Source organism: Tachyglossus aculeatus, chromosome 1, assembly GCF_015852505.1.
Source record: "Tachyglossus aculeatus isolate mTacAcu1 chromosome 1, mTacAcu1.pri, whole genome shotgun sequence".
Taxonomy (NCBI): Eukaryota; Metazoa; Chordata; class Mammalia; order Monotremata; family Tachyglossidae; genus Tachyglossus; species Tachyglossus aculeatus.
The window spans coordinates 158,645,136-158,660,185 of record NC_052066.1 but is presented as its reverse complement, the minus strand read 5'-3'; the positions used below and the strand labels follow the sequence as shown (position 1 = coordinate 158,660,185).

Genomic DNA, 15,050 nt, shown 5'->3' with positions numbered 1-15,050 from the left:
GCCTTGCCAAATTCTCACTTTTTGAAAAAGGGGTCTCCAAGTAATTTCCAACATTCCAGTCACCCAAAGCACTTATCTCTCATTGTGAGTAGGGAATGTGTCCTGAGGCATGTTTATTAAGCGCTAACTATGTGTCAAACACTCTAAGTGCTGGATTAGATACAAGATAATCAGATCCCTAATAATAATAATGATGGCATTTGTTAAGAGCTTACTATGTGCGAAGCACTGTTCTAAGCGTTGGGGGGATACAAGGTGATGAGGTTGTCCCACATAGGGCTCACAGTCTTAATCCCCATTTTACAGATGAGGTAACAAACCCAGAGAAGTTAAGGGACTTGCCCAAAGTCACACAGCTGACAAGTGGCAGAGCCAGGATATGACCTCTGGCTCCCAAGCCAGTGCTCTTTCTGAGTCACGTTGCTTCTCTAGCAATTATGGTATTTGTTAAGCAATTACTATGTGCCAAGCACTGTTCCAAGCACTGGATTAGACACAGGGTAATCAGGTTGTCCCATGGGGGGCTCACAGTCTTCATCCCCATTTTACAGATCAGGGAACTGAGGCCCAGAGAAATGCAGCAACTTGCCCAAGGTCACACAGCTGATACATGGCAGAGCCGGGATTAGAACCCACTGCCTCTGACTCCCAAGCCCTGGTTCACAGTCTAAGTAGGAAGGAGCACAAGTATAAAATCCCCATTTTGCAGATGAGGGAACTGAGGGTCTTGGATTTGTAACTTTGGGTATTTCATATATGCCCCAACCTCAACCCCAAAGCACTTAGGTACAGATCTTTAAATTACATATCACACATTATTTATATTACTGTCTCCCCCTTTAGACTGTAAACCCGTTATGGGCAGGGAAAGTGCCTGACAACTCGTATACTGTACTCTCCCAAGCACTTAATATAGTGTTCTGCATGTAGTATGCACTCAATAAATTCCATAGATGATGACAGAGAAATTAAGTGAAGTCACACAGCAGGTAAGTAGCTGGAACAGGAAAGGGGTTAATATTGAGGGTTTACTCTGTGCAGGGCACTATATTAAGCGCTTGGAAAAATACAGTAATTACTAGGCATGCCCTAGGAGATCAGAATCTAGCAGGAGAGACAGACACCAAAATAAACCACAGGTAAGTGAAAGCATGAGTTTAAAGCTACATAAATGCTAATTTGGTGGGTGTTCAGTACCTAAAGACTTAGGTAACCCTCAAACCCCACTTCAGGTGGGAGGGTGACTGGGTACCAAACCATAAATGGCCAGAAGCTAGAGAAGCAGCATGGTGTAGTGGACAGAGCACAGGCCCGGGAGTCAGAAGGTCATGAGTCCTCATCCTGGCTCCACCACCTGTCTGCTGTGTGACTTTGGGCAAGTCACTTAACTTCTCTATGCCTCAGTTACCTATTCTGTAAAATGGAGATCAAGACTGTGAGCCCTACATGGGACAGCGACTGCGTTCAACCCAATATGTTTGTATTCCACCCCAGCACTTAGTACAGTGCTTGGCACATAGTAAACACTTAACAAATATCATAATTTTTGGCTTTAAAGTACTCCATCACCTCGCCCTCTCCTACTTCATCTGAATTATCTCCTTCTACAACCCAGCCAGCACATTTCATTCCTCTGGTGCTAACCTTATCACTGTGCCTCGATCTCACCTGTCTCGCCACCAACCACTGACCCATGTCCTATCTCTGGCCTGAAACACACTCTCTCCTCAAATCCACCAGATAATTACTCTCCCCCACTTCAAAGCCATACTGAAGGCACATCTCCTTCAAGAGGGCTTCTCAGGCTAAGGCCCACTTTTCCTAATCTCCCACTCCCTTCTACCTCGCCCTAACTTGCTCCCTTTGCTCTTCCCCCCTCCTAGCCCCAAAGCACTTATGTGTATATCTGTGTTTTAATTTATTTATATATATATATATATATATATATATATTTAGAGAGAGACAGACAGAGACAGATGTCTGTTTGTATTGATGTAAGTCTCCCCCCTCTAGACTGTGAGCTTGTTGTGGGCAGGGACTGTCACTATTGCTCTATTGTACATTCCCAAGCGCTTAGTATAGTGCTCTGCACACAGTAAGCACTTAATAAATGTGATTGAATGAAACCAGTTCCTTCTAGCTCAGCCTCCTTGTGCTACAGATAGTATCGGGCTGGGAATGGGCAGAAACTAGGACAGAACAAGCCCTAGATTCCAGATTCTGCTGCTAGAAACTCCTTCATAGCCAGAGGACCTGCTGTTTACTTCTAAAGGCACAATCCTTAAGCACAGTGCTTTGTAGAGTACACAACGCTGGTACAGGGTCCTGCCAACAGTTTCTATTAACGACCTCCTCAAACTTGCCTCTCCATTCCTGTTTCCCTGCTTAACCCAGCCCTATCCAAACTATCCCACCACTCTGGGCCCCCGTTACCTCACCTGGAAAACAGGGACCAAGATTGTGAGCCCCACGTGGGTCAGGGACTGTGTCCAACCCAATTTGCTTGTATCCACCCTAGCGCTTAGGACAGTGCCCGGCACACAGGAAATGCTTAACAAATACCATTAGAATTTTTATTACAATTATTCTCAAAGACTGGGGTTCTAATTCCAACTGTGGCTCATGGATGCTTATTTGACCATAGGTAAATCACTGAACTTTTCAATTTCCTCATGTGTAAACTGTGGATTCCATACCTGTAACTTCCTTCTTAGACGGGGAACCCCCCTCCACCCACCCCACATTCCACCATCTCTTTCTTCCTAATCTCCTCCTCCCAGCTACACCTACCCACTTCCTCCACATCCTTCTCCCCCATCTCCTTCCTCCTCTACACTTAGCCCCTTCCACCCACTTCCTCCTTGCCCCACCTCTGCCTCTCCATCTCCTTCCCATCCATGGAGAAGCAGTGTGGCTCAGTGGAAAGAGGACAGGCTTTGAAGTCAGGGGTTCAAATCCCGGCTCCACCAATTGTCAGTTGTGTGCCTTTGGGCAAGTCACAACTTCTCTGTGCATCAGTTACCTCTTCGGTAAAATGGGGATTAAGACAGCCTCCCGTGGGACAACCTGTTCACCTTGTAACCTCCCCAGCACTTAGAACAGTGCTTTGCACACAGTAAGCACTTTATAAATGCCATCGTTATTATTATCCGCTAACCCCAGTACTGCATATAGCCTCTTCCCAACCCATACTCAAAGGTTTTGTTTTTGTTTATAAGCACAACAGCACTTTAACATTCACCAACCTATTTGAACATGACCCTTTACTGGACTGGACAAAGCATGTTTCAGAGCAGATGGAAAATTGCCAAGTTTTTCTTTTTTACTGTATTTGCTAAGCGTTTACTATGTGCCAGACACTGTACTAAACACTGAGGTAGATAAAAGTTAAGCAGGTTGGACACAATTCCTGTCCCACAAAGTCCTCCCAGTCTTAATCCTCATTTTATAGATAAGGTAACTGAGGTCCGGAGAAGTGAAATGTCCAAGGTCACAGAGCAGATAGGTAGTGGAAGAGGAATTAGAACTCAAGTCCTGATGACGCCCAGATTTGTGCTCTTTACACCAGGCCATAATGCACCTCAGTTTTATTCTTGGTACCGTTTACTGTCTGGCACAGAACCAGGCAGTTGCACGCGTGGGCATTTTAGAAAAAAAAATCACTGAGGGTCAAAGTTCGGCTTAAGCAGATTCCTGGAGCCCATGAAAAGGAAGTCAAAGTGGGCAGGTAAGGATGGAGTGTCTACTTCACCCTGGCGAATAGGCCCGTTCCTGTTGAAAAAAAAAAATGATTGCACTTTATCTATTCCCCAGCGTATATTGTCACTACTAATAACAATGATGCTATTAAGCGCTTACTATGTGCCGAGCACTGTTCTAAGCACTGGGGTAGATACAAGGTAAATCAGGTTGTCCCATGTGGGGCTCACAGTCTTAATGTCCATTTTACAGAGGGGGTAACTGAGGCCCAGAGAATAATAATGGCATTTGTTAAGCGCTTACTATGTGCAAAGCACTGTTCTAAGAGCTGAGAAGTGAAGTGATCGGAGAAGCAGGGTGGCTTAGTGGAAAGAGCACGGGCTTTGGAGTCAGAGGTCATGGGTTCGAATCCTGGCTCCGCCACTTGGCTGTGGGGCCTTGGGCAAGCCACTTAACTTCTCTGTGCCTCAGTTACCTCATCTGTAAAATGGGATTAAGACTGTGAGCCCCACGTGGGACAACCTGATCACCTTGTATCCCCCAGCGCTTAGAACAGTGCTTTGCACATAGTAAGCGCTTAATAAATGCCATTATTATTATTATTATTTACCCAAAGTCACACGGCTGACAAATGGCGGCGCCAGGATTAGAACCTACGACCTCTGACTCCCAAACCCGGGCTCTGGCCACTAAGCCACGTCGTCCCTTTTTGGGGTGCCTACTCTCACCTCCATTCATTCAATCGTATTTATTGGGCGCTTACTGTGCGCAGAGCACTGTACTAAGCGCTTGGGAAGTACAAGTTGGCAACATATAGAGACAGTCCCTACCCAGCAGCGGGCTCACAGTCTAAAAGGGGGAGACGGAGAACAAAACCAAACATACTAACAAAATGAAATAAATAGAATAGATATGTACAAGTGAAATAAATAAATGAAAAGAGTAATAAATATGTACAAACATATATACAGGTGCTGCGGGGAAGGGAAGGAGGTAAAACGGGAGGATGGAGAGAGGGGGCGAGGGGGAGGAAGGAGGAATGCTCAATCAATCAATCGTATGTATTGAGCGCTTACTGTGTGCAGAGCACTGTACTAAGCGCTTGGGAAGTACAAGTTGGCAACATATAGAGACAGTCCCTACCCAACAGTGGGCTCACAGAGACTGTCCCTGCCCAACAGTGGGCTCACAGTCTAAAAGGGGGAGACAGAGAACAAAACCAAACATACTAACAAAATAAAATAGAATAGATATGTACAAGTAAAATGCATAGAGTAATAAATATCACCATCAATCGTATTTATTGAGCGCTTACTGTGTGCCGAGCACTGTACTAAGCGCTTGGGAAGTCCAAGTTGGCAACATATAGAGACAGTCCCTACCCAACAGTGGGCTCACAGACTAAAAGGGGGAGACAGAGAACAAAACCAAACATACTAACAAAATAAAATAGAATAGATATGTACAAGTAAAAATACATAAACAGAGTCATAAATATCACCATCAATTGTATTTATTGAGCGCTTACTGTGTGCCAAGCACTGTACTAAGCGCTTGGGAAGTCCAAGTTGGCAACATATAGAGACGCTCCCTACCCAACAGTGGGCTCACAGTCTAAAAGGGGGAGACAGAGAACAAAACCAAACACACTAACAAAATAAAATAAATAGAATAGATATGTACAAGTAAAATACATAAATAGAGTAATAAATATCACCATCAATTGTATTTATGGCGCGCTTACTGTGTGCCGAGCACTGTGCTAAGCGCTTGGGAAGTCCAAGTTGGCAACATCTAGAGACAGTCCCTACCCAACAGTGGGCTCACAGTCTAAAAGGGGGAGACAGAGAACAAAACCATACTAACAAAATAAAATAAATAGAATAAATATGTGCAAGTAAAATAGAGTAATAAATATCACCATCAATCGTATTTATTGAGCGCTTACTGTGTGCCGAGCACTGCACTAAGCGCTTGGGAGCCCACTGTCGGGTAGGGACTGTCTCTATATGTTGCCAATATGTACTTCCCAAGCGCTTAGTACAGTGCTCTGCACACAGTAAGCGCTCAATAAATACGACTGATGATTGGGAAGTCCAAGTTGGCAACATACAGAGACAGTCCCTACCCAACAGTGGGCTCACAGTTTAAAAGGGGGAGACAGAAAACAAAACCAAACATATTAACAAAATAAAATAAATAGATATGTACAAGTAAAAAGGGGGAGACAGACAACAAAACAGAACAAAAATAAAATGTATGGAATAGTAAATATGTACAAGTAAAACAGAGTGATAAATCTGTACAAACATGTTTACAAGGTGCTGTGGGGAGGGGAAGGAGGAAGGGCGGGGGGGATGGGGAGGGGGAGGAGGGGGAGAATCATCATCATCAATCGTATTTATTGAGCGTTTACTATGTGCAGAGCACTGTACTAAGCGCTTGGGAAGTACAGGTTGGCAACATATAGAGACAGTCCCTACCCAACAGTGGGCTCACAGTCTAAAAGGGAGAGACAGAGAACAAAACCAAACACACTAACAAAATAAAATAAATAGAATAGATATGTACAAGTAAAATAGAGTAATAAATATCACCATCAATCGTATTTATTGAGCGCTTACTGTGTGCCCAGCACTGTACTAAGCGCTTGGGAAGTCCAAGTTGGCAACATATAGAGACAGTCCCTACCCAACAGTGGGCTCACAGTCTAGAAGGGGGAGACAGAGAACAAAACCAAACATACTAACAAAATAAAATAAATAGAACAGATATGTACAAGTAAAATAAATAAACAGAGCAATAAATATCACCATCAATCGTATTTCTTGAGCGCTTACTGTGTGCCGAGCACTGTACTAAGCGCTTGGGAAGTCCAAGTTGGCAACCTATAGAGACAGTCCCTACCCAACAGTGGGCTCACGGTCTAAAAGGGGAGACAGAGAACAAAACCAAACATACTAACAAAACAAAATAAATAGAATAGATATGTACAAGTAAAATAAATAGAGTAATAAATATGTACAAACATATATACATATATACAGGTGCTGTGGGGAAGGGAAGGAGGTAAGATGGGGGGATGGAGAGGGGGACGAGGGGGAGAGGAAGGAAGGGGCTCAGTCTGGGAAGGCCTCCTGGAGGAGGTGAGCTCTCAGCAGGGCTGAATCAATCAATCAATTAATCAATCGATCGTATTCGACCTTTCCCTTCCTGCCGAGGGTCCACCCTCTCTTCTCCACTTACCTCGCCGTGAGGCGCCGCCGGCGGAGGTTTCGGCGGCTTCGCCGGCGGCCGCGAAGGCCGGGAATAGAGCCATGGGGCCGGCGCGCGCTCGCTGGTGCGTCACGCGGGGGGGGGTGGAAAATGGCGGCCAGAGAAGACGTTGGCCCAGCCCGGTGCACCCTGGGAAACGTAGTTCCACCGGGCTGAGCATTCTCGCCCACTGATTGGGCGGCGGCAGGCACGTGGCCGGACGAGGGGCGGTGAACGCGAGGCTGGTGGGCGGATCCATCTCACCGTGACGCTTCGACAGAATTCAATCAATCAATCGTATTTATTGAGCGCTTACTGTGTGCAGAGCACTGTACTAAGCGCTTGGGAAGTCCAAGTTGGCAACATATAGAGACAGTCCCTACCCAACAGTAGGCTCACAGTCTAAAAGGGGGAGACAGAGTACAAAACCAAACATACTAACAAAATAAAATCATCATCATCATCAATCGTACTTATTGAGCGCTTACTATGTGCAGAGCACTGTACTAAGCGCTTGGGAAGTACAAATTGGCAACATATAGAGACAGTCCCTACCCAACAGTGGGCTCACAGCCTAAAAGGGGGAGACATCATCATCATCATCAATCATATTTATTGAGCGCTTACTATGTGCAGAGCACTGTACTAAGCGCTTGGGAAGTACAAATTGGCAACATATAGAGACAGTCCCTACCCAACAGTGGGCTCACAGCCTAAAAGGGGGAGACATCATCATCATCATCAATCGTATTTATTGAGCACTTACTGTGTGCAGAGCACTGTACTAAGCGCTTGGGAAGTACAAATTGGCAACATATAGAGACAGTCCCTACCCAACAGTGGGCTCACAGTCTAAAAGGGGAAGACAGAGAACAAAACCAAACAGACCAACAAAATAAAGTAAATAGTATAGATATGTACAAGTCAAATAAATAAATAAATAGAGTAATAAATATGTACAAACATATATACATATGTACAGGTGCTGTGGGGAAGGGAAGGAGGTAAGACGGGATGGAGAGGGGGACGAGGGGGAGAGGAATGGAGGGGCTCAGTCTGGGAAGGCCTCCTGGAGGAGGTGAGCTCTCAGTAGGGCCTTGAAGGGAGGAAGAGAGCTAGCTTGGCGTACCCAGTCCCCGTTCTATACAGGGCTCAGAGTCTCAACCCCCATTTTACAGATGAGATAACTGAGGCCCAGAGGAGTGAGGTGACTTGTCCAAGGTCACGCAGCAGACACATGGCAGAGCTGAGGTTAGAACCCATTGCCAACTTACTCCCAGTCCCATGCTTTACCCACCATGCCATGCTGCTCCCCCCAAATGTAGGGCTCATCCTGGACATGAACCCAGGACCTCTCGCACCCCAAGCAAGAATCATACCCTTGGACAGACAAGCCGGCAATATGCCCCCGCTTTTTCACAAGTTGGGATTTGGGGATTTTTTTTTCTCTGCCGGCTCCGAAGGGACCCGTACAGAGGGACCTGTAGAATAGCCGTAAAATATTAAATCCTTCTTCATTTTGTGGAAAGACTGGTTGAACATTCTTTTTTCACTATTGAGCTTATGAAAGTTATGTGACTCTTGTATGACGGTAAAACATTTCACATAAACCGTATTTTCAATTCTGGTTTTAATGAAGAGAAAGAATTCATTATCACGTTGCCCCCCCACAACCCAAAGATTTCAGAAACCAGACTTACAGGAAGATATTTTTAAAAAGGTATGAGTATTCTGACATTCTGATGAAACATGAGAATAATCATTGGTTCCTACTGGACATTCACCTGGTGACTGCTTGCTTTTCTCCTGTTAATGTATTTTGTTTTGTTCTCTGTCTCCCCCTTCTAGACTGTGAGCCCACTGTTGGGTAGGGACCGTCTCTATATGTTGCCAACTTGTACTTCCCAAGCGCTTAGTACAGTGCTCTGCGCACAGTAAGCGCTCAATAAATACAATTGAATGAATGAGTGAATGAATAAAATGGGGATTAAGACTGTGAGCCCCCTATGGGACAACCTGATCCCCTTAGTACCTCCCCAGCACTTAGAGCAGTGCTTTGTACATAGTAAGCACTTAATAAATGCCATTATTATTATTATTATTAGTCTTATTATGATTGGTTAGATGAAAGTATTCATTACAGAAATCTCCTACAACGGTCTGGTGGAATCCTGAATAATGGGTTTTGGCATCAGACATACATTAGTGAGCTGTAGGGGTTCATTCATTCATTCATTGATTCGTTCATTCAATCGTTTTGATTGAGCGCTTACTGTTTGCAGAGCATTGTACCAAGCACTTGGAAAGTACAAGTCGGCAGCATTTTTATTTTGCTATCCAAAGGCAGAATTAATCGGTTTAAGACAAGAGGTAGGAAATGAGGGTGGTTTTTTTTCCCAGTTGGGGTAGTCTGTGGGGAAGGAGACTCCAATGGGCCGAAGGACAGCATTGGCTCCGCCCACTGGGTCACTCGGGCACCGGCCTGACCTCCCCGTGACTCCTTGGGTCACTCGGACACCGGCCTGACCTCCCCGTGACTCCTTGGGTCACTCGGGCACAGGCCTGACCTCCCCGTGACTCCTTGGGTCACTCGGGCACCGGCCTGACCTCCCCATGACCGATTGGGTCACTGAGGCCTTAACAATTTTCCAAAGAAGGAGTCTCTAGCCTTTTGGTCTCTATGGAAGTCATCTTTTGGAAGACTTCATTTTAAGGCAATCTGGAATTTTTTTTTCTTTTTCCGTTACTTAGAAGAAAGGAAAAACACTGCAATCATCCCTTTTCTTACAGAACTTTATCGAAACCTAATCACATTAAAAAAAATCCTGAGGAAAACGATCTCCCCCAAAGGAAGATTAATTTAGTTCCCCAACAGGCTCAAAATTATCTCTATTGCAACATAAAAATCCACACAGGAATTCACGGGTATGAACGCTGTTAAGAAAACCTGAGGTAGGCCTTCCCAGACTGAGCCCCCTCCTTCCTCTCCCCCTCCTCCCCCTCCCCCTCAGCTTACCTCCTTCCCCTCCCAACATCACCTGCATATATGTTACATATTTATTACTGTATTTATTTATTTACTTTACTTGTACATATTTATTCTATTTTGTTAATATGTTTTGTTTTGTTGTCTGTCTCCCCCTTCTAGGCTGTGAGCCCGCTGTTGGGTAGGGACCGTCTCTATATGTTGCCACCTTGTACTTCCCAGTGCTCTGCACACAGTAAGAGCTCAATAAATACGATTGATTGAATGAATTAATTAAAAACACTGCAATCATCATTTTTCTTACAATTAAAAAATTGTATCGAATTAAAAAAAATCCTGAGGAAAAAGATCTCCCCCAAGGGAAGATTAATAAAGTTCCCCAACAGTCTCAAAATTATCTCTATTGCAACATAAAAATCCACAATTAGGAATTCATGGGTACGCACGCCTTTAAGAAAACCTGAGGAGATTTTTTTTTTCTTTCCCTGAGCTGCAATGGGTGGAGGTTGCAGTCAGAGCCAAAGCGCGGGAAACCCTTGGCTCCGCCCCGCGCTTCCCTCAGACAGCGACTATAAGAAGCGGCGGCGGCGCCGTTTCTCCCTGTGCAGCGAGCAGAGCTGCGGGGCGGCAGAGCTGAGGGGAGGCAGAACTGAGGGGGGGCAGAGCGGGGGGGGCGGTAGAGTTGAGGGGGGGCAGAGCTGAGGGGAGGTAGAGCTGAGGGGAGGCTGAGCTGAGGGGGGGCAGAGCTGTGGGGGGGAAGAGCTGAGGGGGGGCAGAGATGGGGGGAGGCAGAGCTGAGGGGGGGCAGAGATGGGGGGAGGCAGACCTGAGGGGAGAGAGCTGAGGGGGGGCAGAGCGGAGGGGAGGCTGAGCTGAGGGGGGGCAGACCTGAGGGGGGCAGAGCTGGTGGGGGCAGACCTGAGGAGAGGCTGAGCTGAGGAGGGGCAGAGCGGAGGGGAGGCGGAGAGCAGTGGGGACGGAGCGGGAGAAGCGGGCAGGGCAAGCAAGCCGCGGGCTCCCTCGAAGCCAGGCTGAGGGGCGACGGCAGGTTTAGGAAGAACCGGAGGGGTCGGGAGGTGGCGGGGGGCAGCTTTGGCCGACAAGAACGAAACGTCCCAGCCCCAACTCTGTGAGCCCTCCTCTTGGTAAATGCTACTCGTTTGGTTTTTCAAAGGTTCGAAGTGACTTTACGGAATGATGGAGGTCTAAAGCGGTATTCAAAAGGATTCCTTCACAGTGCCCCTCGGCATTTTAGGTGTGTGGGGGGCGGGGGAGGGGAGGGAGCTGTCGACATGGGAGAAGAGCATTCTCAGAAAGGACTCGACTGCCAGACCTGATTTGAGGAAAAAGCAAACTGCCGAAGAAGCGGGAGGGTGTACCTTTGTACTTCCCAAGCGCTTAGTACAGTGCTCTGCACACAGTAAGCACTCAATAAATACAATCGAGTGACTGAGTGAATGAATGAATACGGCATCTCCCTCAGTCCTTGGCACATAGTAAGCGCTTAACAAATACCATCAATATTATTAAACTGACGCGCGGTGGGTGGAGGTATTTTATTTTTATTTTTTACCACAAAACCGTTTCTTGAAAATGTTAGTTCCAACTACTCTGGGTCCCTCGGAGAGGTCTGTCCTGAAGGGATTCATTTCAGAGAAAGCGGGGCCCGAGGGGAGGTTGAGGCCCCAAGTCAGGCTGTGGACCCTGGGTCTGTTGGAGAAGAGAAAGGGAGGTGTCTGTCTTTAAAAGAAATAAATCATTACCTCAACACATGGTCCCTGAGGAAGTTTTCGTCTCGTACGAGGCAGATCCTCATTTGCGAAGTGTATTTCTTGCCAGTGTGAACTTTTGCACACCACAGGAATGGGAAACCTAAGTTGGTAAAACTGAACTTTTGTGAAAATGACCTTACTTCATATCTATTTAGGATGCAAATTAAATGTCTCATTGAATAGCGCCCCGTCGTTGAATGCCTCACATGCCGTCCTGACTGCTGGCATTGGGATCCTTGTCCCCGTGAATTTTGGATCAATATAAAGGGAGAGAAAATAAATTATTACCATGTGTTGCAGCTATAGGAATTAATAATGGCTTTGGAAAAGGAATTCCTGCCGTGTCCTGCCCAGTTGTCGCTTTGTGTTCATACCTAGACACCTGAAGTGCCCACTTCACCCATGGCTCCAGGAGATGAGGACAAGCACCAGAGGAAGAAGGAGACCAACCACCTTGAAAGTCCTGACCAGCCCTGCACCAGCCAAACCGGAGCCTAAACCAAGCCGGCCGGGGAGATCCCAGTGGCAGCAGTGATAAGCCAAATAGTAGGAGAAATTCTTCATATTGGAGGGAGATTAGGCTATAAAGTCTCTCAGGGAAGGAATGAAATATGGTTGTGGGTGGGAGGGATTGACTTTCTACTTGGGTCTCCGGGAAGTTTGAATGACTAAACCAACTTTTAGATTTCTTTTTCTCTGCGAGAAGAAATTAAGAAAGAATTTTAATATCCTCAAGGAATCCAAAATAAAGGTAAGGAGCCACCGTGTTCTTTGTCGTACTCTGCTGTGACATCGAGTTGCCTTTTAGATAGCTCCTGGAGAGATTCAGTCCAGAGAGCTGCACCAGTGAAGAAGAGGGCAAGGCAGAAGTGATGGGGACTCAAACCAAAGTCTGGGGACCAGGACACACTGAGAGAAGATGGGAGTCGACCTGTCCATCAGAAAAAAATTAGTATCTAATCATATGCTAACTGAAACAAACTTGAAAACATTTACATTGGGGTGTTGCTAATGCTGGCTGGATCTTGCCTGTCTGTGGTAGGCGCTGGTAGGAACAGAGGTAAGTGCCGGGGGGCCCGGAGGTAGAAATGCACTAATTCCTGTGAAGGGTGGGCTTGAGGGAGGTCCTCAGGGTGGCCCTGGGAGCTGGCAGTTGTCACCATGATGAATGTCAGTGCATTTACACCTGCCTTTGCTTTTCTACTTCCAAATCTGCTGGTAGCAACTTTTTTGTTTCCCACATACAGCCAGGAGAGTATGAGTGATCCCAGATCTGGGGGAAAAAATGAAGTGAAGGCTCAGCAGGTGGACCAAGAAGGAGAATTGATGCGACGCAATCACATCTGCCTTTGGAGGCGTGGCCTCTGTCCCTGCGGCCCCTTCCTGCAGTTGGCGGGGGTGGGGAGGGGAAGCAGGGGCAGCCTGGTGAGAGGGGACCCGGGAAGGAGGGAGGTGAGGGACCAGGCCGGAGGCAGTGGGACGGAAGGTCTAAACCCACGCTGGCACTGCCACTAGGTGCCCCCTGATCCTCGGTGTGAAGCCCGCTGCAGGGAGGACGGTGGCAATGCAGGGGAGGGAGTGGCAGGGAGGAGGGTGATGCCGGGCACCCCTTCTCTCACTTTTCCCCTCTTTGCCTCCCCTCCTTTTTCTCCAGCCACTTCCATTTCTCCTCCTTCCCTTTTTTCCCCTAAAATAAGAGTGAAAATCATTGCTTCCACAGCACCCCACCATTTGAGGACGACAGCGCTCCAGCCGAGCCAGCTCCAGCTTCCTCCTGGACCCTTCACAGCCTGAGAGAAACCATCCAGAAGCCTTCCTGACTCCACTGCAACACCACACAACCCGAAGACCCAAGCCTCAGGAGGGAAACCATCCCAAAGCCTTCCTGACTCCACTCCAGCCCCTTCCTTACAACCCCAGAATTCCCTTAGTTGACAAGACCAGTATTTGCGGGAGGGATGTACCTACGGTATCTCCCTCAGGTCTTGGTACGTAGTAAGCACTCAACAAATACCATCAATATAATTAAAGTGACCCCCGGGGGGTGGAGGGTCTTTTTTTTTTTTAAGCACAAAACCGTTTCTTGAAAATGTTAGTTCCAACTACTCTGTTGGGTCCCTCGGATTGGTCTCTCCTGAAGCGAACTATTTCAGAGAATGCGGGTCCCGAGGGGAGGATGAAGGCTCAAGTCAGGTTGTGGACCCCGGGTCTGTTGGAGAAGAGAAAGGGAGGTGTCTGTCTCTAAAAGAAAGAAATCATTGCCTCAACGCCCGGTCCCTGAGGGAGTTTTCATCTCGTACAAGCCGGATCCTCTTTTGCAAAGTGTATTTCTTGCCAGTGTGAATTTCTCCACCCCACAGGGATGGGAAAACTAAGTTGGTAAAACGGAACTTTTGTGAAAATGTCTATACTTCATATCTACTTAGAAAGGAAATTAATTGTCACATTGAATCGCGCCCCACCGCTCATTGCCTCGCATGCTCTCCTGACTACTGGAATTGGGATCCTTGTCCCCGGGACTTTTTGATCAATATAAAGGGAGAGAAAATAAATTTGCATGTCTTCCAGCAATAGGAATTAATAATGGCTTTGGAAAAGGAATTCCTGCCGTGTCCTAGGAAAGCCCTGTTGTCGCTTTGTTGTTCAAACGTAGACATTTGAAGTGCCCACTTCACCCATGGCTCCAGGAGATGAGGAGAAGCAGCAGAGGAGGGAGGAGACCACCTTGAAAGTCCTGACCACCACCGGTACCAGCCAAACCGGAGCCTAAACCAAGCCGGCCAGGGAGATCCCAGTGGCAGCAGTGACAAGCCAAAGAGTAGGAGAAATTCTTCATATTGGAGGGAGATTATGTTATAAAGTCTCTCAGGGAAGGAATGACATATGGTTATGGGTGGGAGGGACTGACTTTCTACCTGGGTCTCTGGGAACTCTGAATGACTAAACCAACTTTTAGATTTCTTTTTCTCTGTGAGAAGAAATTAAGAAGGAATTTTAATATCCTCAAGGAATCCAAAACAAAGGTAAGAAGCTACTGTGTTATTTGTCATACTCTGCTATGACATCGAGTTACCTTTTAGATACCTCCTGGAGAGATTCAGTCCAGAGAGCTGCACCAGTGAAGAAGAGGGCAAGGGAGAAGTGATGGGGACTCAAACCAAAGTCTGGGGACCAGGACATTCTGAGAGAAGATGGGAGTCGACCTGTCCATCAGAAAAAAATAAGTATTTAATCATATGCTAACTGAAACAAACTTGAAAACTTTTCCTACTAGTATCAAATGATTGGAACGCTGATAAATCTCTCTCAGATTTTGATATTAAGGATGAACAAGTATT

General features: G+C 46.7%; 1 protein-coding gene and 1 long non-coding RNA gene across 2 annotated transcripts in view; one reads left to right on the top strand and one right to left on the bottom strand.

Moving 5' to 3' along the window:
• Positions 1-7,026, bottom strand: part of NRDE2 (NRDE-2, necessary for RNA interference, domain containing) — a 66,035-nt gene extending 59,009 nt beyond the window's left edge. The window contains exon 1 of the mRNA XM_038746509.1: positions 6,946-7,026. Within this exon, the coding sequence (XP_038602437.1) occupies positions 6,946-7,018 (73 nt within the window). The 5' untranslated portion in view covers positions 7,019-7,026. The remainder of the gene's footprint in view (positions 1-6,945) is intronic.
• Positions 7,027-11,939: 4,913 nt separating this feature from the next.
• LOC119932649 lies at positions 11,940-14,950 on the top strand. The gene is made up of 3 exons (XR_005452397.1): positions 11,940-11,956; positions 14,366-14,530; positions 14,793-14,950. It is a non-coding gene; the product is annotated as an uncharacterized LOC119932649 (long non-coding RNA).
• Positions 14,951-15,050: the final 100 nt, after the last annotated feature.